We start from the raw sequence: 24,661 nt of genomic DNA, 5'->3' as shown, positions 1-24,661 counted from the left end.
TGTCTCTTACTTTATACCAGGTCTGCATTTATGGTGTTGCTGCAGTTCTGTGGATGGCTGCAAAATCCAGTGTTCCACCAACTCACAAACTAGCATTGCCAAGAAAATTTAAAAAACTTCTTCTGGATATGGCAAGAAAAAACCCTGAAGAAAGACCTTCTCTAGCTGATGCAATTAAGGTTACTACATTTAAGCAATTTTATGTGTAATCTAGTTGTCTAAAGTATTATTTTAGTAATTTGAGTATCAAAATACCAATTTATTTTGGTAATAAACTGATATCTAATTAAATCATAATCTGACACTGTGGGGGTTGTTTTACAAGTTACCTCCCTAGGGACACCAGAGGGGTGTGTTTTTAATTTATATTGAAATTGTCAATAAGGTACTTGGAATAGGTTTATAAGACATCCTAAACTTAGATTATTTCCAATTGACTACTTAGCTTGACTTTGTCCTTGTCCAATAATATCTCACTTGATTGAAAATTTATTTACTGACTGGAAATTATGACTTTTTCTTTTTTTTTTTTTAAGACATGCAGTCATTATTTATTTGAACAAGGTGTAAACAGCAAAAATATTTTGGCATTGTTGAATAAATCTGTCTTTGAGGTAAGAGTGCTACCTTTTTTAATTCTCTACTTTTTTTCAGTTAATTCTGTAAATTGTATTCCAGTAAGACTTTCATCCCCTGCAAGTATAGTTAGATTTGTTCTCTTTTTAATTTATCTTCAAATAGCTTTTAAGTATTGATTTTTTTTCTAGTTCTTGCTGTTGGAGTGGTCACTCCCCGAATTTTGGTGCCCTGACTCTACAGTCTGTATAGGTGAAGAACTAGTGACTTAATTATATAGTGCACGAGTGTTCAGTCAATCCAAGCAACTGACTTTTTTCAAATCTTTGATTACCTAAAAGTTCTGATGTGAAACAGAGGTTTCCAAATGGTTCTAACGGTCCTTAGAGTTTTGTATGCCATTTGTTTTAATTCTCCACCTTAGCATGACTAGATTGTTGCTTTGCAACATTTTAGATTTATATGGGTGTTGGGTTATTGGTTTGGCTTTTTTTTTTTTTTTTTTTTTTTTGGAAGTAATTTAAACTGGAGCAAAATTTAAAAAAAAAAGCTAATAAATTCAGTTTGGACTTCAATTTTAATTATTAGGCTGTTGAGGAAGACATAATCTCGTCTCAAGATCATGTTGCTTTTACATTTAAAAATGAAAGACGTGAAATGGACCCTTCAGAGTCAAGTCTAGGTAAGCAGTCAGACTGACACATTTACTTTGTTTTAGTGTTCTCTAGATCAGTTCTCTATGTACTATTTTCTCAGTAAGGTGCGTGGTTTTGGGTTTTGTTGGGTTTTTTTTCTAAATTGATTGTTATTTACCTTGCATTTATATTGTACGTATTGTTCATCCTTCTGTGGTTTTGTTTTTAGGATTTGTGCCTATTGCCAGTGAAAGTAAACTTGTAGCAGTTAAAGGACCCGTACCATGCCAGATTTCTCTAAATTGTGAGAAAGCTACATTACCTGTTGCATTCACTTCTCCTGCAACTCACTTCAAGCCTATTATTCTGCAACAAAATGAAAATATAACAAAGTTAGTGTATCCTAAAGCAGAATAAGCCTTAATTGAGCCTTAATTGTTGAATCTACTGAAATTGTCCTCAAAAATAATTCTTTTTCCTTTTCAGAGAGGTTTGCACACCAGTTTCTGAGCAATTCAAGAAAGAGACAAGAAAAGAAAAACATGTGGACAACAACAAATCAGGATTTACAGAAGACTCTAAAAGCTGTGGTACTGAGGACACAGATGTTGCTGCACCTGAAATACACGAGTGTGATTTACAGGTTCCAGGCCACTCATACCAAATATCTCCAGAAGAGCAAAAGCCAGGCAATGCATTTACTTCTATAGTTACTTTACCATCAACTTCTGATTCCTCACATATTACACAGGAAAAGAGCATATTACCTGAAGTTCCTTCAAACTCCTCAGCTTGTCCTACATCTCCTAATTTTCTTCATATAAATAACATCATTCTCAAACAGGACTCAGAGAAAAGAGTTACAACATTTGTACCAGTACATTTAGCTGTATCAGAGCAAATACCAAATAAACCTCTTCGTTCAAGAATTGCTTATGATTGCTATCATAGTTTGCCAGTGCTACTTTCAAATACTATTGCAAGTTATAAAATGAGCATGCAGACAGAAAATGATGCCTCCCTTTACAAAGTGCAAAACTGTGAGATTGCTAATACACAGAACAAGTTTGATAAAAGTAATCCACTTATTCACACCAACCACCAAGAAAGTGAGTTTACTGCCAGTGTACACAGTATTTTCACTGAACAAGGGTACACACCATGTACCTCAGTGAATCAAGAAAATTCTCGTCTCTTTGACGTTGAAGTCCTGCCCCAGCAGAACAGAACAAGTGACACTTTACTACAGGAAGTGGTTCATCTTATACAGGAGGAGTTTGCGTTTGATGGCTATCTAGAGAATGGAGTTGAAGTTTTTGATATGGGTATGTAGATTTTGTTCTGTAGATTATTGTCATTGATGTGTAAGAATATTGTTGTTAATGGTTTTTGTCTCCTGTTTCTTTTCTTCTTTTTTTAAACAAGGTAACTTCATTTTAAACTTAAAGGAAATTAAGTTTGGCATATTCTCTGATAGAATTTGTGAAAAGTTTTGTGATCTCTACTGGGATGAAAAATTACTGGAGAATCTTTATCAGGTAGTAAATGGAGAAAGACCTTCACATTTATGGTAGGTGTTTTTAAACTTTTTCCTTCCTACAGTTCAATTTAATGCTTTTCTCCCTACTTTCTAGAAGTAGGAAGGGATATGCTGCTTCTCTTCAGGTATCCTTACTTGTTTCCTGCAAACTGCTTATTTCACAGTCTATTAGATACTTCATGGCTTTCCCCATGGCAAATAGTGCTTAATGGCTAAGCACTAAGCTTGTCTGTAACTCCCATCTTAGGATAGCTGAATAATGGAAACCTGATTCTAATCAATTCTAATCAATGTTTTCAACCATTGGCTTCATGGCCTTGTGAGACAGAGGCTGTTGAATCAGAAGTGAAATATATTTTTCTTACTGTTCAATTTGCTTATTCTGTTTTAGCTCTTCATACATTCTTTTGTTTTATTCACACCTAAGAATAAGGAAATTAAGTTAGCTTTGCTAGAAATGCTTTTCTTAACTGGTTTAGTTTGACTCAGTGTTCCTTCTGGCAGTCTTTCTGATTGGCCTATTAAGTGAGAAAACACCAGCATAATTAATTTCTCATTTTACTATTTCATTTTCAGTGATATATCTACCTGAAAAATAATAAAAAGCATTCTTGTTTTATTGCAGCCTCCAAATGTAGAATACTTATAAAAGCTTTTTCCTGAAGGCTGTTATAAACAGTAATCAATTTATATGTGGAAGTTATGTATGGGGTTTTTTGTCAGTCATGGTCTGGATTTACAAATTGGAAATTTTGACAAAGAAAGAAGCTTGGTACATGTGGTCTATAAAAACTTCAGTGTTAAAAGACATATAATCCCTACAGCAAGTTTCAGAAAGAAGAGAGTACAACCTGCAGATAGCAGACCCTGATATGCTGGTTTATTTCACATTTGGGTTGGGATTTTTAAGGAGCCATTGAAAATTGATTGGAGGTTAGGCTCTTAATTCCCTGAAGTTGAATGTGATGGTAGGATAAACTTGAGCTGTTGCAGATGAATTACTAACATATATTAAGATGATAAACCTCAATATGAAATTTTACAATTTTACAAAGTTTTTGCAAATGAAAGTGGAAAGGAAATCATCATTTAACCAGTAGAAAATACAGATCTAGCTTTTAGATCACATACAAGAACTGCCTGAGAATATCTCTGAGACACTGCTTACTTCTTTAGACAAAGAATATGCTGAGACACTGCTGTATTCTTTGTTTATTCTACATTTATTTTAGACAAAGAATATAGCAGTTTTTAATTGTTAACCTTCTTTGAATACGTTATGTTACATAACTTATTATTCTTATTAGGGGTGACTTAGAGCCAGATTGTTAACCAGAGGTTGAATCCCGAGTGAAAAACCCATTACTGTAATTTGCAGTCTAAGTTATACCTGGAGTTATGCCTTCTGTTTGTATGTCTTCTTATACCTCTGTTGGAATTTTGCCAAATGCTGTAAGGGAAAATTTCCGTATCTTGCTCAGTATGCTTTAATATCCATTTGAACATTTTGTTCTTGTAAAATAACAACTGAGGTTGAACATGCAAACTTCAGGAGGTAGATAAATGCTATGAAGCCCTTCACATACATAGAGTCTTTTGTAAGATCTCATTTTACTGATGTAAATATAAAGGTATATGAAACATTAATTTTCCCTAATTTTCTTATATTTTCAGCATAACTGAGGCAGATGATTCAAAGTGTTGCAATGTATTCCAAGATCTAAAGAATTCTGATAGCTTCTTGACAAGCGGTGGTCAGACAGAGGGTGAGAAAGGACTTCATGTTTCTAGATCTATGTGTGTGCTAGGAATCTATATCAATGGCACAAGTTTTGAGATATTAGCACTTTGAGTATGTCTTCAGGAAAATACCCACCTTAGCACTTACAAGCATTATTAGTGAATCTGAACATCGGCCTTGGCACCTGTTGTCTTTTATGTGAAGCTTACATATGAACAAATGTCATTGAGCGGGATCCTCGTTTCATTTGCTTTTACTCACTTTTATTTACATAGATGTGTCTGTTACAGAACTCCCAAAATCCTAACTGCTACATGTGGTTTTCTTGTGTTCGTCCACTAGGTGTTCCAGTGGCATTCTTTAAAGGAGAGAGAGGGAAGGGGGACAGCCAAACTGGGTCAGAACCAGATAGCATAGCAAGCTTAGCTAGGCAGATAGGAAAGCTTTAGAAGATGCTTATGAGTCCTTAGGTGTTACTGAAGAAGTTGAGGATTGATTGATTGAAGGATGGATGTGCAACAGAGCTGGTCCTTCTTTGTTCACGTATCAGAATTAAAATACAACTAAGCAATAAAGTAAATAAAACGCATTAAAATAAAATAAAAATATCGTCAATAAAATTATTTACAAATTCTGGGGAAGGGAATTGTACTGAAGTCTAGAAACTTCATTGGTTTTGCATTTAAATGGGTGTTTTTTAACTTCATCAAAAGGGTTTTCATAAACAGGTAAAAAGTAATAGTATTTATGTCTCTCCTAGAAATTCTTCCTCTTCCCTATTGTAGCCACTGAAGTGCCTTTTTAAAAATAGATAGTAAAATGAACAGTGAGACAAATTATAATGAAGATAGTTTTGCCTTTTAATCACAGTCTTGGTTACAGGACGCCATTTCAAGGCACTCATTGAGGTTATTATATTAGTGGATTGTTTATTTGTACTTCACATTTTGTGATTGAAGGTCACTTTCAGTAACTGAGCTCAAAACTGAGCTGGGACTGGTAAATCCCATTATTATAACAAAACCATAACCCTTTCAGGGCTTTCATATATTCATGAACAACCCTTTCATATATTCATGAACAGCTTGTATTTGGTTGCTGTAGCATAGTATTTCCTCCCCTTCTTATTTTTTTTTTTTTTTTCCTCCCCAAGATAGTTCAGCCAAGTTTCAGCATTTAAACTTGGATACTTCTCTATTTTGATTGAAGTTAAACCATGTGTTCTTTACAGAATGGATTATACACCTACATTTTACAAATTTATGTTTTGCCATAAAAGTTAAGTTTGCACTTGGCTGCTGTCATTCTATGTTACAGTTTTCCATTTTGGCTCAGAATGATTGCAAAAGTAGAGCCAGACTTTCCCATGGGGTATGTGATTTCTTTGCACCAGTAATTTAGGTCCGTTTGACTCCAAGGTGGTATATCTAAGCCCTGGAGGGTTGCTCAAGTGAAAAGGGAGACTTCTGGCAGATGTAAAAGCTCCTGCCAGCATCATACCAACCTTTGACTGTCTCCTCTGTCCCTTAAGGTTGGTGGTAGCGGTTACAATTGTAAAGTCCCATCATAGCTCAAAGGAGTGAGTCCTGGAGGAGCAGAAGGTTTAACATCTGCATCCCCTTTGGCTATATCAAATATTCTTGCCTTCTATATATGGAATAAAAGCTTCAAGAATTATGGATGGAAAAAACATCAAGAGCTAAGCTTTTTACTAATGCTTGCACAGATCTGACATACTTATCTTTTGTTTTAAAGCCTGTACTTAGCTTTTTTTAAATGCTTGTTCCACATGCACAGAAAATATTATGTTACTTTCATAATTGTATTGTTTAACTATTGCTTAAAAGTTCTGAAATGTCTTCAACCTTTATCACTGTACAAAAGCACGGAGCCAAAATAAGCATCTAACACCACTGTTAGAGCACATAGCTAGTCTCGTAACTGTTTTGTATGTGTAGTGTTTAAGTTCAGCAAAACGTGCATCACAGCACATGACTCTTATTTCTTTCCCCCCATACACCCTCTTTAGGAGAAGTGGAAGCAGCCTTTGAAGTGAAGGCTGAGCCTATGATAAATGCATCATTAGCCAAAATGGAATTTGATGAATCACCTTCAAATAATATCAAAAAAGAATTGAGGCTGCAGAATACTGTCCCCATAGAGAAAGAGCAACAATGTTTACAAGGCAATGGCAGTTGTATTGGTCCAGGCTTTGCAGAAGAAAATACAGAGCCCGAGGAAGAGACAATGGTAAAAATAGGTGGAAACAGCTACCTTGTGTCTCCCAACCTACCTGACTTTCATGGCTGTAGTCCTGGTTGGAGCAGTGCATTTTATGGAGCTGAATGTTTTGATTCAGAAGTTCATAGGTACATGAAAAACCTTGGAAAGCAGAAATCAAGTGAGTCACAAAATATAGATGCTAAAAAAGTGGTGAGTACATTGATTTAAAATCATTAAGATACCTCTTAATTTCATGGTTAAAAGAATTTTAATAATTATTTTGTTCTAGTGAGTTGAAACACTATTTCTTCTTTTAAATACTGACTCTTAAGTGGTTTAAAATCCTCAAGATTTGTGATGTGTGACCAATATACCAGGTAGTATTCCAAAATAAAGAGCGCGCTGACATGAAATTTGATAATCGCTAACCTACAATCCCATCTTTTCTTTCTGAAGTTGACTGGAAAAGTACTGCTTACTATATGCACAAACCTCATGGTGGTAATATTATGGAAAAGAGCTAAGAATCACTATGACTGCCGTGTGTCACAGGCTTTCAAGAGGTCCTCCCTGTCACGTGCTCTGAGACATTTTCCTTGGTCCCAGTGAATTTTCTACAGCTTCTTACTGTTTGCCAGCAGAATGGCATTACTTGCTCACATCTTCTCTTGGAGGTGGCTAATCATCATGATGAGTGCAGCTTTGTGCTTTTTAAGCAGCTTGGAGGACATGGGGGAGTATGGGTAGGGGCAGTTATTTTAGATTAGCAAGGTCTTCCATTGCCTTAAAGATTATATTGATTACATTTACTTAATTTTTTATTTGTGCATCTAGCTATAATGGGCTTCAGTGTGTAAATATTGCAGGTCCAAAGCCACAGAATAGGGATAATATATAAAAATGTAAAAATCCATATAGATTGAGCTGGCTCATGGGAAGGAAGGGGGAAGATTTAAGCAAATGAGTTGGTATGACTGAAAGACCTGTTAGTATAGCGACACCTGGAATCTTTTTGTGTCCCTGAGAAACTAGTTGTCTAGTTTAGGTATTATTATTGTTTCTGCCAGATACATGTTTAATAAAACTGAAGCAGGACCTACACTGTTCTTTTTCAGCAAGTTAAACCCTCAATCACTGAGGATGCTCTATTTTTATTTTTTTTTTCTTGCTCTTTACTATTCAGATGTAAGTCTATAAGAGAAAATAGCATGAGAAACTATTGCTTTGTGTAAAAGTAAATATTTTTTTTCAAAGTTTTCATGTCTGTCACTGTCAAGTTTCTGTCTTCTCAAAAAGTCCTATTTTTAATCCTGTAGAGCTGTTTAATCCTGTGTAAACATGCCAGCTAGAGAAAAATGGGATTGCATAATCTCCCTTACTTAAAGGAGTAATTTTTGACTGAAGAACAGATTTTCACAAGTAAAGAATTTTTCATAAGCATCTGAACAGATTTTTCTGTTTCAACAGGCAGTCTTTTTGACTTTGAGATTTTACAGGCTACTTGTCAATTTAGTTTGATTCAAAAATTATCTTCTGAGTTCTTGGCAATTGTTTTCCCTATTTAGGAGGCATACAACAAAAATGAAGCATGATTTATGGTGTTTAGAGTCTGCTTTGGAATTTGTTTATGAAATTAATGCGTACTATTATACATTGCTACTATATGCATTAATGCATAAGAGCTTGGCTAACCCAACAACAATGCAGGAGGCTGGGGGGGGGAAATAATCATGACGTATCTCTGTAGAAAATTATATTGTGTTGATGCCCAGAACATTCCACTGGAGGACAGTTACTATTGATACAAAGCTCAGTTTAGCAATTAGTAAACAATTCTTTTGGAGAGCAAAAAAATGCACATTCTGATAGCTGAGAAAGATGCATACTACTCTGAGGATAAATGAACTAATCTTCCTGATGTTATCTGAAATCTGAAATCTTAATAGCTAGACAAAAATTAGACTCTCATCTTATTCTCTTTCAGTAATGCAGAAATAATGTATGTGATCTGGACTGCATATGAGGCCAAGTGGGCAAACAAGAATAAAATAATTATTTTGAGACAATAGAAGCTTGATATCTTATATAAATAGTCTTCCTAATTGTGAGATCCCTTTGTGTCCAAGTTACAAGGAATACAATTATAAATCGTCATCTTTTTTTATGTAGTCAAATTCAGTTTATATTTCAGTTTATATTCAGAGAAGATTATTAATGGAAGATTAAATACTCTTGTACGGCGTGGAAATGTTTTGAGTACATTGCAAAAGAAGAGTTAATTTTCACAAAAAAGCATGTATGTGCAGATACTTATATTCTCTCTTGTACTATTTATGTGGAAAAGTTTTGGTATACTAGAATATTCAGGTATATAATCTTAAAACCAATATTTTTAAATATTATTTCATAATTTTTATTAAAAATGCTTTTTAAGTGCTTTTTAAGTAAGTGAATTTGTTACTACAAATTCAACAGAGGATACTTTAAAATACCAGTTACTTTTTGGTCTCGTGACTATTTTTATTTCTTTCATTACCATAGCATCAAGAACTTCAATCTTTCTGCTGGCGTTACTGCACTGACTTTCTGTGAAATCCAGCTTCGTCCAAATGTGTTTCAAATAAAAACTTACAGGATCATGTTCCTCTAATTGCAGCAATCTTGAACATTTAACCTGAGCAAAGAAAACCTTCCTAATATCCTGCTATTTTTCCAAACTCCATCAATCATGGCAATTTCTGAAATAAACTATTAGCAATGTTGGTGAAATGCGACGAACTGTTACAAGTTTAAAGTGGTCAATATACATAAGAAAAGCAGAGAAAAAATATGAAACTGAAATTTATTTTTCTGATATTGCAACAGTCAGGAGATGATGATTCTAAGCTCTTTACACAATCCATTATCAACTTGTAGGTGATAAGCAGCTCTGCCCAGCTTCTTTCTGCTGTCTCTTTGCTGCCTGATTCATCAAACCAGTTTTATTTCAGAAACCAGTTCCTTGATTAACCGTAGTCTAGTTTTCATTATCCGACAAGGACTATATTAACCTACTTCTTGCCCCAGGTCTTTGACAGATTTTTGAAAAGTTAGCAATAAAGTTGTCCTGATTCTACAGCTTTGTGGTAAAGTGCACTAAAGCAATGTCTAAGAGTTGCTATTTCAAAGAGTGAATGTTTAAAGACAGACATTTGAGCTTGGCTACATTTGTCTCAACTTAGTGGCACTTCCCTTCCACAAGAATAGCTCTGCTCGGTCAATGCAAGTCTAGTCTGCAGCTGGAACTGAGTACTGAGTGGGAGTCTAACCACACAACAAATTACAGTTTTAGAGACACATATACCTCACTAATACACTAATCTCTCTAATGAAAATATTAATATAATTCAAATGTATATTTATTCACATTCTAAAACTAAATGCAATTATTTTGTTCTTTAATTTTGTATACCTGTAAGTAGGTTTGAGAACACAAATGTTCTGAGAAACTCTGAGTGCCAGAACACACATTTATGTCAGAATTAAGTATTCTGCCAAAAAAATAATTAACTTTTCTATTTTTCTACCGGAAACTGTTAGATATTGTCTGCATCTTAGGTTGTGATTTAATAAGATGCAAAAAGTAAAACGTGTTGTATGATGAACAATATTAACAGTAGGATTAATCAAGTTATGATTCAAAAAAAGGTAATGTGTATTTTTATGTTTGGATAGAATGTGAAATAGCATAAAGTATTTATGGATCAAGGTGGCACTTTCAAATGTCATAAAAATAATCAATGCTTTACTGTGTAAATGCTTATCAGTTCATTGCAGTTCAGGTGCTTATCAGATAATTCATCGCGGTTCTTAAGGTCAGCAGAGGTTAATCTGCATTTAGAAAAGTTAGTCTTTAGACAAACAAGTGTATGTCCCCTGTGTCACATCATCTCTAGTCCAGGAGCTGCTGATTTTGTACCCTCATACAAAGTGCAATACAGACAAAGCAAACCAAGTCCTTGCGGCAGAGCAAGAAGGGAAGGCAGCTACTAGGGCTGCCGTTTCTCCAGGGGGATGTCCAAATTTGCCCTCATAATAAGAGCTCTTTTTTCTGTAGTCTGGTAAGCTGGCTTCAGTTTGTTTGCAGCCCCAAGCCTTCACTCTTAGCCTTTGCTCTTTTCTTCTTTGCCCACACTAGGTTTCAGTTATCCCCTAGATCTCATAAGCTACTTGTAAGAGTCTCCACCAAACTTTAGTGCACCCAAGCTGTGACTAGCTTGTTGCTAGCAAAGGTTTTGCATGTTCTGGCCACAGTTTTCCCCTTTCCCATTCCTTTTCTCTTTTCCTTTGTCTTCTGCCAATATTCTGCATCCTTTGGTGGAGTCACCTTTCAGGATATAAAAAACTTATGCTTCAAGGACATATTGGAATTTGCAATTTTCCCAAGTAAGCAAAGTCACTCTAGCATTACTTTGTGCCCTAGACTAAGGGATCTGCTACAGAAGTATGTCCTGACAAATAAATGTACTTCAGAGGGAGCAGAACAATTGAATGTATAGCTTCATCAAAATTGTTTATATCCTAGACCTACCTAAAATGGAAGATGTTGTGGAATAGACTGGGAGTTTGCTACTAACTTCATTTCTACTCACCTGAAGTTATTTAGGGGACCAAACCACTTCTGCCCATCAGATTCCAAGCATCAGAAAGTGGACACTCTTTCTGATTCCCTTTCTGTGTTCATAGTGTCTTAATCAACTTGGTTTCACTTTAATTGATGAAACAAAATCAAATCTTTAAGTAAAAGCAAGCAGTTTCCAATTCAGAATCAGAAAATAGCTTTTCTGTGCTTTCACTATGCTCTATGTGATGCCTATGTAGAAGTATTTTAAAAATCCACAGGGCTTTTGTGACTTTTGCTGCTAATGAACTATGTTGTTAAACCTTTTGAGTTTTTATGAAAAACAGTGACAGGTTTTTCTCAAACTTAAATTAATTTCTAGTAAGCCCATCCCATTAAAGCTAACCTATTTACCAGTCTGTTGTTTGATATGTTAGCTCTAAGCTATGTGTTTTCTGATTGCTCTGCTTGTGGGAGTTCTGTCTGCTGCATTCAGTGAACTTACTCCATTTAAAATGCTGTTTCATGTAACTGGGTCACTGGTAGTTAGCTTAGGACCCAAGTGCAAAAGCCACCACTTTTATAAAACACAACATACATAATGTTTGTTGTTTCATAATAAATAAGAAGCTGAACCCAAAGCGGATGGCCCATTTTCATTGGTTGGTAAAATAATGAAACCTTTGATATGCAAACAATTATAAATGTTTACATTAAATTTTATATTAATGTGAGAAGCCCAATATAATTTAATTTTATCCATTGCTTAAGTTATATAAGTCTATAGGAATTTAGTTCATTTTTTCAATTATGTAAATGCATAAATATAAAATATGCAATCTGAACTTCAAAATCGGTATGTCCTTTATTTATAAAGCAGCTCTCCTGTCTGCCTTCTGACCTGGTTCTGTAATATAATGTAATTATACATGTTCGAATGAAAGCATCATTTTCAGTCAAACATTCTGTTCTTGCTGCAAATATAGGTTAGCTGCTTAACAGAGATTTTCTGGGGTCTGCACTGATTTCAGAACCCATCACTTTTAATTTTGGATGACTTCCACGTATAACTTTTTTAACTGCTCTGGAAAACAAGATAAGTGCAATTATAACTAAAGGCGTATTTATAAAAATGGATACAGGCAAACTTCAGTGCAATATCATCAAACACAAACTAGTTCTAGTTCTTAAGTTGTAGCACTGTGGCATAACTAATGCTTTCATGGGGACACGTGATGCCTGTTGTAGCTTGCCTGTAAGCAAAGGTGTGAAAGGTAGTTTTTCCTGGTTAATATTATATTATTGTCTGCTTGGATGTTCTCTTTTTCATACAAAATAACTCTCTTCTAAAACTTCCATTTCCTACTAAAACCTTGCATTTACCATTCTGATCAGAAACCTTTTTCTCTTTAAATAGGAACTAGAACAATTGCTAATGATAGAGACAAAAAATTACAGAAAGACCATAAAGTTCTACCAGAAACTATTGCAGAAAGAAAGAAGCAGCAAAGGTAAGATTACAGCAACTTGCCAGTAATGAATTGAATGTGTAGTACTTTTAAGGACTTTTTTTTTTTCTTTTTCCTTTAAATCAGAATCAGTGGTGTTTATACACTGTGTGTTTTAAATCTAAAGGTCTTGAAACTAAATCTGTGTTGCCCAAATTGAGAGAACAGCTACAGGAGATGAAATCGAAAGTGCAATTTCTTGAACTGGTGAAGAAATATGTGCAGGCAAGTCAGACTTCATTTTGCTTGTGTTTCGTTTGTCATTTCATTACTGCATCGGTGTAGTTGGCTGTTCAAGTCAGTATATGAAATGCAAAATGTTTTGTGTCGAAGTGCCAAATTAAGTAGGATCTAAATTATTAAAAGAAAAGGTAACTGCTGCTAGTATTGCTTAAAAGGGGGGGGAAAAAAAAAGCAATTTTATGATGAAATGCGATTAAGCTTTGACTGCATTTTGTGTGGATTTTCCTCTTTAATTTCCTATGGTTTATTTTTTCATGGCTTTGAATCTTTGAGCAGATCATGTACGCAGAACAGTGGGGCGTGGAATCCTGTGTGCTGCCTACAGTCATTCACAACGGGAGAATTGACACGGTGGATGTGACACCTGATGAGTCATCAGTGCTGCTTTACTATAACACAGAGAAACACCAGTGTAATAATCAAAATGGAATAAGAGTTCTTCAGGCTGGTACACCACTTGGTTTAATGGCTTATTTATATTCTAGGTATAGTATCTTTTGCACATCCTTAATTAGGAGTGGGTTGAGGCATAGTTGCTAATTCAGGAAAAAATAGTCTCCGTGATAAATGCTAGTTCCTCAACATTGCATAAATTCTCCTCTCTTGTATTGAGTTTAATGGTATTTCTGTGAACGCCTATTTACAGAAATGGGCATGGAAGTGTCAAAAGACAGCCTGATAAGGAATAAGCCAAACTCTTAAGTCTGGATTCGATTAAAACTTGAAGCATTTGATAATAAATCAAAAACTAATAACTCGTAACTTTTTTATCCTTCTTTAAGGTTTTGCTCTTATAGTTGCCATAGAATCAAGGGTTTATGTTACTGCCAGCAGTATAACAATTCTTCAAAACATATAAGTTGATAATTCTTATTAATAGGGTCTGGAAATGAAAATGTTTTACAGATTATTGCCTCAGTCCTTGGGACTAATCAAGATGCAGGCTTCTTTCAGGGCTTAAATGGGAACAAAGATGTCCTTTAATTGTACTTTAACCTTCAGCTAGGGTGAGGGTGGTGGTGTTTTAAGGTATCTGAGCCGTAATAGTATGAAGGATGGAAACTGCCTGAGAGGCTTCATAAGACTTGTGCCACTATAGAGGAAGCAACTTCCTCCCAGCCACTTCTTCCAGGTCATCCTGAGTCCTGAGTCATCCTTTTGAGAATCAGTTACTTATCCTGAGTGCTGCTGTGCCTCATAGTTAATATTATGCACAAAGTAAAGAAATTGTTTTAGAGTCAGAGCTTCTACATTTATCAAACCCAAATTTTTATGGTTAGCTGTAAACCATCAGGAGACAGGACAATTAACCTGTGTTCAGACCTTGAAAATATGTGTATGTATAAAAAAAACAAAATATGCACATTTTTAATGCGTGTAATGAGTATAATTCTGTTGTTAAAACAACCACTACTCTAATTAGAGCTACAGGAAATATTTTCTTGCTTAAAATATCTACTTTTTATGCTGTTATTGCAATAAAAATCTGTTAAAGTGAAATGATGGTGAAAAAAAATTAAATATGTTCTTCCATACTACTTAAAATGTAATTTTTGATCATCATAGAAATGTCAAAGTTGTTATTCACAAAATTGCAAATAGAGAAACTTTTCTTAAAACAAATTATGCTTTCAGTGTTGGCAATCACAATATTTGATGTGTAAAATTAAATAAAAAAAAAATCAAGATTTTATGTAGAGCTTCAGAATTTAAAAGCCCTGTTAATTCATGATATTTTGAGGATTTTTTTTTTTCTGTTGCTGTAGTCTGGTGCAAGAAGAAAATGTGTTTTTACTTGTCTGAAGTTTTTCTTGTGCTTCGCAGAAATGCATTTTTAGAAGGGTACGTACAGCAGTTTCTCTACACATTTCGCTATTTCTGCACACAAGAAGAATTTTTGCAGTTTCTTCTCGATAGAATCAGCAGCACTTTATCCAGGTACAGTAATTTCCTGTGAAAAATTATATTAAAGCACAACTGTCTCCCTGTCATGTCCCCCCCCCAATGGCAAATAGATGTTTCTGAAAAGATTTACTTAATTAAACTGAATTTTGATGTTTGTTTTTGTAAGACTCTCTTGAAAAGTGAGAGTGACCCTAGAGCAAGTGCTATATATGACAATGTGCTTACTTTTTTTTTTCTTCTGAATTCTTACTTTTACCAGTTGTTCAGTGATGGGTTGTAAATACAACCACAGCTTCGTTTCCATAGAGCCATGGATTCTAGAGACATGAAACTTAAGAGTTTAAGATAGTACAGTCATTACCAAATAATACTTGTGGTTTTTTGAACACTTAAGTGACTTAACACTTTGAAAATAAACTTGTGGTTTATTGAACACTTCTTTTTAAATTGGAATTGGATATCAATTTTGGTTAAAACAGTGCCTTTTTCTTCTCACCAGTGCAAGCCTGGATCCTTCCACCTCACTTTCCAAAATATGTAACCGCAGTTTCTACATCCTGCAGGCTTGGATTGAAGACTGCTACAGTGTAGACTTTGCAACAAATACTGATCTTCTGTGCACCCTGAAAGAATTTATTTCTTGCAAGGTAAGTCAGGAATTTCAGCAGAGGCTTTAAGTGGGGGGGGGGAAGGGGAAATCAATTTAAGTCAGTTAGGGTATATGTAAGATTGTTATTATGAAAAACTGTCCTAATTACAGGTAAAGTAAAAGAAAAATACCACTGTCTTTGACAGCTATGTTGAAATGTTTGGGTTTGGACAGACATGAATCTTTCAACTGCATTGTGTCTTGCTTATATTTTGTGGGAAATTGAGTTCAATATTCTGTTAACTTGTTTTGCATTTACAGGTTGCTCCATTAAATGGCTATGGTGAACATTTGTTGTCATTGCTTGAGGATGCTTCTGCCAGGAAAAGTGGCAGTGCTCATCAGAGCTCCAGCATAGACAAATGTGAAGAGGAAGGTGAGGAGGACAGAAAAACATTACATTCCCTATGTAAAAAACTCTCAGAAGACGTTTCCAGAAAGGTATGTCTTTTCACCAGACTGCGGTATATAGAACACATTTCCATAGATTATTTTCTGTCAAAAACTAGAGATCCAGCTCACAGTCCAGATCCTGATTTAGCAAAAATTATGTACCTGCATTTTAAATTTTCTTTTGGAAGTATCTAAGGCCTAAACTGTTCTATAACTATGGAAATAATCTTAAACCTTAATGTGTGCCCTGTCAGCTGTTTCAGTAATAATAGATCAGATAGATAATAATTTTGAGAGAAGTTGAACTCTTCATCTGTGATATTAGCATGTGACTCATAGTTGTTAGGAAACCTCTTCCCCCTTGTCAAAGATAAATACTTTTTATTAGGCATATATCTTTGTAAGACTATAAATATAGGAAAACAGCAGGAGGTGAGAGGTTTCTTGCTGAAACTTCAAAGCTTGTAGCAAAAACTTGTCTGAACTTTTGTCCACATTTACTGATTTATATAGTGTGCTAGTGAAAAATAACCCCAGAAGCCAGAACATGCTGTATGCTTTTTCTGAAAAAAAGATCTTTCTACAGAGTGACCAAAATGACATGTGGAAGTCAAATGTATCTATAATGTGTAAGCTGAATTTAGAATCAACCTCCTGGAAAAAGGTGCAGAATTCCACAGAGCATGCTGGAGATTCAGCCAATAAAGGGCAAGCAGAATAGAGAAACACGGGCTTGTTTTATTGTTACTGGATTTTAATGATACCAGAAGATAGAAAAAGGGAAAAGAATGGAAAACCAAATATTTCTTTGGAAAGGGATGTTTGATTCTAAGCAAAAAGAGTACAAGAAATAGTAAGAAGTAGAATATAAAATATAGAACTTAAGAATATGAACCATATTATGGCAGCAAGCCTGAATACACAGAAGTTTGTTTTAAATACCGATTGTTGATTGAGATCTGGCAACCTACGGCACAGACTCACCGACTGTGCATATTAGCTTAAAATAGCAGTGTTGAATAAACCAATCAGTGTCTGGGCTAACCTTGAAGATTAGCTGAAGAGTTTTGCATCCACAAAGGTGGTCTCTAACAGAACATTCCAGGAAGTTACATCAAGGGGAGACATAATGTTTGCTTTAAGTTTGGGTTTTTTTCTTTCCTACAGAACTTTAACTGGAAACTTTCCAAAGGTGTGGGACCAATTGCACAATATCAGAGAGAGCGACTGTACACTAGTTCATCAGTTTTACCAAAGCCATACTATGACAGTTTTAGAGAAGAGTTCCTGGTCTCCTTTACTAAAGCAGATGAAGTAGGACCATATCTCTTAATAGAATACAGCGTGCAACAGCTTTGTTGTCAGCTGACATTACTGCAACAGGTACAGAAGTCTAGGTTTACTTGGAAGGACAAATAATATCTATCTTCTTCCGTTATACTCAGCCTTCTTTGCCTAACATTTCCCAACCCTCTTTCTAGCTGTTTCATATTACTTCATAAGACTTTGAATTAAAATGATCCATTTTTTCTCTGAACTTTCTACAGTAAAATTTAGACTGTGATCCCTCTGATAAATTTGCTGAAGAGAGGGGGAGGGGAGGGGACTGTCTGTCATTTTTATCCCTGAGTATTTTAAAAGAACTGCTAGGTCTTAATAACAGATATATCTTGCTCTTTTTGTTTAGGAAATATTTCATAAATGTCACCCAGTACACTTTCTAAATTCAAGAGCACTTGGTGTTAAAGACAAATGTGTTTCTGTCCAAAAGTAAGTTGCTTATTTTAACTGCCCTCTATTCTGTTGATGCACAATAACTTACTGTGTTACACTTTTAATACATCCAGGAAGAGAAAAACATTTAAAATACTTAATATCTTTTCAACAGACTAGATAGTCTGTTTATGTAATTTTTTTACTGTCAGGAGATTTTATGCATCTGTAAGTACATGTACCTATGCACATATGTGGTAGGTTGCATTTGAAAGGTGATTTCTTTGAAATCTAAAATGGGTCAGGCCAAAATATTTCTGAAGACTTGTGCGGGGGGGTTGCTTCAAAGGTTCCATTTTTGGCAGGGAAAAAAAAAAAGAATTGTTTCTGAAACAGGTTTCTTGATCATGCATGTTTGTATGTATCTAAAATCTCAGTGACCATTATAGTGTCACAGAATAGCTGAGGTTGGAGAAGACCTCTCAAGGTCGTGTAGTACATCATTCCCTGCCTTAAGCAAGGTCAGCAAGAGCAAGTTGCCCAGGACTTTGCGCAGTTGGGTTCTGTATGTGGATGGAAACTTCAGAGCCTCTCTGTGCAATGTTCGTTTTGTTCTGTTAGGTAGATGAAGTATCAAGTATTCACACATAGATAAGAATTTTCCTCTGGTTATTAGAGCAGTTACCAACCTATTTAAATTACTTGCTCAACGGTAATTATTGTTTTCATCCAGCCACATGGACCCAATTATATTTGATTATGGTCTGCTTCTTACATACTCAGTGGATTCAGCTAGTTTTTAATTAATACTTGTTAATCGCACTACCTGTAGTAGTCTTTTTTGTAAGGGTAGGGAATGAACATCTAAAGCAGCTCATCTTTTACAGATTGTTAAATGACAGAGGCTAAATCGGCTGCCTTATACTGATTTGGTGGTTCAAGCATGGGAAACAAACTGTATGGTGCCACTAGGTATCAGGCTTAATTTTTTACGTGACTGCAGTTTTTAATGAGTTTGGATTTCTGGCTGTTATTTTGCATCAGATTAGATGGTTTGGTTTATTCAGTAACAAGTGGTGAAGGTGTCTTTATGTACAGAAATGTATACTACATGCTCATCTTGACATATAATTATCTTGTAATTATAGGGGAAAAAAGTGACATAGCTCACTATGTACTTTGTAAAAGATCATAAACTCGAGACTGCAAACACTGCAAAATCATTTTAAATGGTTAGAAGTTGGCATCTTCGCAATCAAGATTTTCTTTGAAAATCCAAAGTCAGCATGAATTATTTTTGTCTTTTTCCCCATTTTCTCCATAGAGCTGTTTCTGCTGAGACAGTTTCATTTAAAGTCTGTAATCTGTTTCTGTCAAAGTGCATACAAGACCAGTACCTTCTACAATTATTAAGTAATGCAGACAGTGTCAGCACCTGGGTTGCTGCTGAAATTGTGACATGTCACACATCTAAGGTTTGTCACTGGTTTATTGTATTATTAATTATGAAATAGTTATTGTTATTGTATATGAGTTGCTATATAGCAAAGCTGCCATAAATATTGTGAAATACACCTGTGAGTGGGCAGTTAACAATTTGGTTTGCAAGGAGGGTCTTGGATGTCTCGGATGTTTTGTAGTAGTAGATCTCAAAACCTATTAAAATGTAAGAAATGGGTTGCCTGAGGAGAATAGGTGTCAGACTTTAACAAGGACAACTTGGTGACAGGAAATGGGAATCTTTGTGTTGGAGGGAAATGTTACTACAGTCAACAATTTTGGTAACAAATTCAAAAAGAAAATGCATCTCTTCTTTTTCCTTCTCATTTAATTTTGTTATGTAAATTTATGTAGATTTATATATATTTAGTGTGTGTATATATATATTTATATATTTATATATATTTAGTATATTTTTTATATATAGTATATCTTAATTTTCTTTTATTCAGTTGCAGGTGAGCTTGTTATCAAAATTTCTGCTTATAGCAAAATGCTGCTATGAGCAAAGAAATTTTGCTACTGCGATGCAAATCCTAGCAGGCTTGGAAAATCTTATTGTACGACAGTTACCAGTAAGTTTGGGGCTCTGTTCTGTAACTATTGTGCTTAACATAATCTTTTTCCAATATAGACATTAACGTGAAAAACAAAAATGTATTTTGTTTTCTTGTAAGGCCTGGAAAATTTTACCTGCAAAAGTAGCTGAAATAATGGAGGAACTCAAGGCTGTTGAGGTATAGTATGAAGTCTTTAATGTAAAAACACTTCTTTGGGTTTGGAGAAGATGCAAGTTCTGCTTAAGTGAGTGCCTTTGCAGCATGAAAGCCATAATTATTATTTTGTATTATGAAGGAGATTTTAATTTAATTTAAGACTTTTGACTCTTAATCCAAGAGGTTTACATGAATTTTCATCTCAGTATTTCTCAAAAATGTATCCTGTGTGACTAAAAATAAAGAAATTTCAAAGCAGGCTAGAACATTAGATACACTTTTCCTGACGATGTCTGCAGAAGCTTTGTGGCTGTAATCTGTTTTGAAAAATCTTAAATGTTTATTTTTTCACAGGCATTCTTTTACTGATCTGTGCAATTTTGAATCATAGAATGAAGTTCTAAAATATTTTGGTTATGATTTAGAACAATTACAATTATGTATGAAATATCTTTTGATTACTTTCTTTATTTGCATGCTTTAAAATGTTTGCCACCAGATTAATTCATAGTGTAGTCTTCAATGCCAAAAGTTAATATTCATGACAAATAAGTTCATAATGCTAAACACATGAAGTGGAGAACTTCTTTTAAAGCCTGCCCCGATACTTAACATGAGATTTATCCGTGTGCATTTTTAAACTAGGTGTTTTTAAAAAGTGACAGCCTGTGCTTGATGGAAGGAGAAAGATTCAAAACACTTCCAACAATTCCCTCAGCCTATGTTTTGGCTATGCATGTCCAACAACTTGAAACTGGAGGATTCACAATGACAAACGGAGCTCACAAGTGGACTAAACTTAGGTAATAATTTTAATTATATATGTATATCACCTAACTTTTTTAAAATAGACTATTGTCTAAAGGGATGATGAAAGCTAATGCAACATTTCACAATTAGCAGTTTAAATAGTTTCAGTCAAAGGGACATACACTGTAGAAGAGAATGCTCGATGCCTTTGAATTTCTTTTAAAGTTTCGGTTTGGGGAGTTTGTTTGGTTTTGTTTTTATTGTCAGCAAAACAAACTAATCTTTTTTTTTTTTTTACTATATTCTCTTTCAAGAAATATTGCAAAAGTTGTGAGCCAGGTTCATGCGTTTCAAGAGAATCCTTACACATATACACCAGATTTCAAGCTGCAATCTTACCTCAGACAAAGAATAACTCGTTTTAAAGATGCAGATGTTTCTGCCTTGGCAGCCGACAACTGTGCCAACTTCCATCAGATACCAGCAGAAAAACATTCTCGAAAAATTCAGGACACACTGCGCAGAATGAAGGCAACATTTCAGTAATTGTTTATGTTTCATCTGTTGTATTCCAAGTGTGGATTGTAAAGCTGGATTCAGTTGACTTCATCTTCTGGACCAATTCCCAAGCAAATACTTAAGTGAAGTGACTTAAAATACTATCTCAAGTTGAAATAATTGTATTTCTTAACATGGAATTATAAAATGCTGACTAATGAGATTTGAATCCCTAGCAACTGGATGAAAGATCAAAAGAATAGAAGTAAAGATATCAGTACAAAGAGAGCGTAGAAGAAAACGATGATTAATTTTGTCACTGTTGGTTAGCATTAAAAAAATAATTAACCCAAAAACAAATATCAAAAAAATACTGTGGAAATACATTAAAATTACAGCTTCTGTTGCAAAGTTGGCCTAGGAGAGTTCAGAGTATAGTTCATTAAATGTTCAGAGTATATTTTTATATAAACATAGTACATTCATATCCTGTCACAGTGTGCATATAATTCAGGGACACAGATCAGCTGCGATCCTTTCACTGTTGGTGTGTCTTGCTTTTATGTTGTGTGTTATGAAAACTGTAATTAACTTAAAGAATTGGCTATCTTTTTCTTCAAGCATACTAAGGAAGGAGAGGAAAGCCATGCTGCAACCTTTTTTTTTTTTTTTTTGTTTTAATGTCATCAAACTAACCTTTTTCCAAATGAAAATAAGATCTGAATCTAAATATTACCAATATATTGCTCTGCTCATGGCCTTGTGAAAACAGTGAGTGTGAAATTGCTTTTTTTTTTTTCCTGTATTTGGCACAAGAATCAATTTGTGTACGTATGTATGTGTGCAGATTTTGCTCCTGAGGTTGCTTTTGTAGACTGCAGTGCTCCAGCAGCATGAAGTAGAAGATAACTGTGTGAAATTTGGATATGCAACTTGTAAAACTTCAGTGCTAACCTATTTGTAGAGCTAATACTTACAAGACCTGCTAAATGGCAATGAAATGTGATGCTATTGCTAGAAAGTTTGTTCAACTACCCAGGTTTTTGCAAGGCCAAAATGTTAAGGCTACAAATTAGTTACAAATACATCTACCAGAGGTACAATGGTAATATTGGAAAAGAAGTGGGGAAGAACAAGAAACAGCTAAAATAAGCTCTGTCCTAAAAGCTATTTGATAGACCTGTCTTAAAAAAAAAAAAAAAAAAAAAAAAAAAAAAAAAAAAAAATTGTAAGAAAATGTTTTGAGAGATGTGAAGAGCAGATGTGAACTGTCTTGGCACATTTTAGTGGTGGAGAAGGATAATGATGTAAGAATTGGGAATGTGCACAAACCTAGTATTTTGCAAGTTATAGTACTGTATTTGACAGAAATGCATGTGCACATGTAAATTGTAGCTTTTTCAGTGTTTAAGAGGAAAGCCTCTCCTTTTCTCTTTTCAGTAACAGCAATATATACATCATAGGCCACTCCCCATATTTCTCACTAAAAACAAGGTATGTCCATATTTTCCATAAATATTCAGTTAGTTTTTCATACTAATACATTAATACTAACTTTTGTGTTCTTATTGGTTTAAACACTGGAGAACTCAGTGCTCAACCAGGTTTTCTTGCATTTGTTCTACTCTTAAGATGATTTATTTGATTATTTACTGTATGTATGTTTAGCATGTCATTAATTGTAGTATTCTGACTTACCCTTAAGGAAGCAAAATGCATTGTTATTTCTTTAAAAATTGCCAAATGTAAAAACATTTAATCTTTGCCTTCTATCTTTATGCAATACAGTGATTTGAGAATGTTAATGATAACCTTATCTTCAGACATAGATTTCATGTATTTGATCTATATGCATTTATTTTAAAGAACTGTTTTTATTAGTAGCTATTGGGTTTTTCTCAATTAAAAATTACCATTCACTTGAAGCCACGCCTTGCCTTTGAAAGACAGTAAAATCGTAAGTAGCATAAGCTTTACTAATGTAACTCCACAAAACTTGCCAATCGTATTATTTTAATAAATTCATTTTCCATAGTTGCCAGTCAAACTGTTAAAATTGCTTTTGTGGATTTACTTATCATTTATATTTTGCACTCATGATAACTATCTCATATTTCTTACAGTTTTTATCAGGATTGAAGTAACTACTATACCTAGTCAATATTATGTTTATTCTATGACAATAACTGGTGCTATACAAGAGCTTAAAAATCATCTCATGTCTTCTGTATAATGCTCCAGTAATATCAGACCTTATTTTTCTATAAATGCATAGTATTGAGTTACAGTACTACTTTGGGGTGTTTTCATCAATCAGATATTTAAGATTTTGTATTTAGACACCACTCCACGACATCAACAATAAAAAAAAATGTAAATAGCTATTGAAAAAAAATCAAAATCACTTTTATACAAGGAAACTGGTTTGCTTTTTTCCACGAGCACTGGTATATGCATATCTTGTGTGACACAGATTTCAGAATAAACTAGTTACATCTAGCATATAACTGTACTGTTTATTTATTACTAACAAGAAGGAAGGGTTGGACTAAAGCTTTTTTTGTGGGGAATGTCTTCTTAAAAGAAAACACAGGACAAAACATTTCAAAGAAGCAAGTTCAGTTGTACCTTGGCAAAACATTATTGGCATCGGTAATCGTATTGTGTAAATGAGGGACTTTGCAGTCTGGCCTCATATTTGCATTCCAATACCAAATTAGAATATTCAGGGAGAAAAAAAAGAGTTTGTTCTTTAAGCCAGAATTGCCACCAGCTGTCATAGTTCTTCATTTTTTCCACACTTCCCTGATCTTCTTTTTAGGTTGTTTATTTTTCCAGCAGTGACCTGTGGAGTTTCTGAAATGACGTCTGCTCCTTGGGAGCCTTTCCAGGTGCTCTGTGTGTTGGTGCTCTTTCTGTGTCCCTTTGCAGGTGTTTGTCCCCAGGATCCCTGGGGTTTTGAGGCCTCCTAGACAGCTGGGAACTGTGTCCTAGTTATACTAGCTGCATTTGAAAGCAGGTTTCCATCTCCAACACCTCCTCCAGAAGCCTGCCAGGAAATGAGGGTGAATTCAATTGGATCCTATGAGCTATCCCATAGAAACCCGAAACAAGAAACTGGAAAAATATTTCGTGAACCAACACTGATTCATGATTCTGACAAATTTCTTTCCTTGGAAGTTTTTCAACCATTTCTAAACTTTACTTTCATGGTTTTCTATATTCTTCCTTTATGCATTGGATTGCTGAGACTTCTCCGAGTACTGTATGTGATTTGCAAAGGATTAAAATTTTAGGAAATCTGTTTCTACATAACAAACTACAGTTTGAAAGAAGGGAAGCTAACAATTTTTCAGTGTTAAACATATGGTTGATTGTTTCAATCCTTGATATTGCAATGAGGGAAAGAGTGCAGATGATAGATAAATTATTTTTCTCCCTCATTCTTACTTAAATACAATCCAAAGCATA

At 34.6% G+C, this 24,661-nt stretch overlaps 1 protein-coding gene across 5 annotated transcripts in view; it reads left to right on the top strand.

Annotated features, from left to right (window-relative positions):
- KNDC1 (kinase non-catalytic C-lobe domain containing 1) overlaps window positions 1-23,692 on the top strand; it is a 65,365-nt gene extending 41,673 nt beyond the window's left edge. For 3 of the 5 annotated variants that reach the window (XM_030488140.1, XM_030488137.1, XM_030488139.1), the window contains 21 exons: window positions 21-179; window positions 537-614; window positions 1,165-1,258; window positions 1,441-1,603; window positions 1,698-2,536; window positions 2,637-2,781; window positions 4,426-4,517; window positions 6,522-6,925; window positions 12,733-12,826; window positions 12,951-13,048; window positions 13,343-13,551; window positions 14,891-15,004; window positions 15,471-15,618; window positions 15,882-16,061; window positions 17,181-17,396; window positions 17,701-17,783; window positions 19,051-19,201; window positions 19,679-19,801; window positions 19,904-19,963; window positions 20,588-20,745; window positions 21,007-23,692. In XM_030488140.1, the coding sequence (XP_030344000.1) occupies window positions 21-179; window positions 537-614; window positions 1,165-1,258; window positions 1,441-1,603; window positions 1,698-2,536; window positions 2,637-2,781; window positions 4,426-4,517; window positions 6,522-6,925; window positions 12,733-12,826; window positions 12,951-13,048; window positions 13,343-13,551; window positions 14,891-15,004; window positions 15,471-15,618; window positions 15,882-16,061; window positions 17,181-17,396; window positions 17,701-17,783; window positions 19,051-19,201; window positions 19,679-19,801; window positions 19,904-19,963; window positions 20,588-20,745; window positions 21,007-21,238 (3,840 nt within the window). In that variant the 3' untranslated portion in view covers window positions 21,239-23,692. Of the gene's footprint in view, window positions 1-20; window positions 180-536; window positions 615-1,164; window positions 1,259-1,440; window positions 1,604-1,697; window positions 2,537-2,636; window positions 2,782-4,425; window positions 4,518-6,521; window positions 6,926-12,732; window positions 12,827-12,950; window positions 13,049-13,342; window positions 13,552-14,890; window positions 15,005-15,470; window positions 15,619-15,881; window positions 16,062-17,180; window positions 17,397-17,700; window positions 17,784-19,050; window positions 19,202-19,678; window positions 19,802-19,903; window positions 19,964-20,587; window positions 20,746-21,006 lie in introns of those variants that run through there. The other 2 variants (XM_030488138.1, XM_032919967.1) reach the window with 2 other exon arrangements.
- Window positions 23,693-24,661: the final 969 nt, after the last annotated feature.

This window comes from Strigops habroptila, chromosome 5 (assembly GCF_004027225.2).
Source record: "Strigops habroptila isolate Jane chromosome 5, bStrHab1.2.pri, whole genome shotgun sequence".
Lineage (NCBI taxonomy): Eukaryota > Metazoa > Chordata > Aves > Psittaciformes > Psittacidae > Strigops > Strigops habroptila.
The sequence above is the reverse complement of the archived record's forward strand: the minus strand, read 5'-3'. Positions and strand labels throughout refer to the sequence as shown.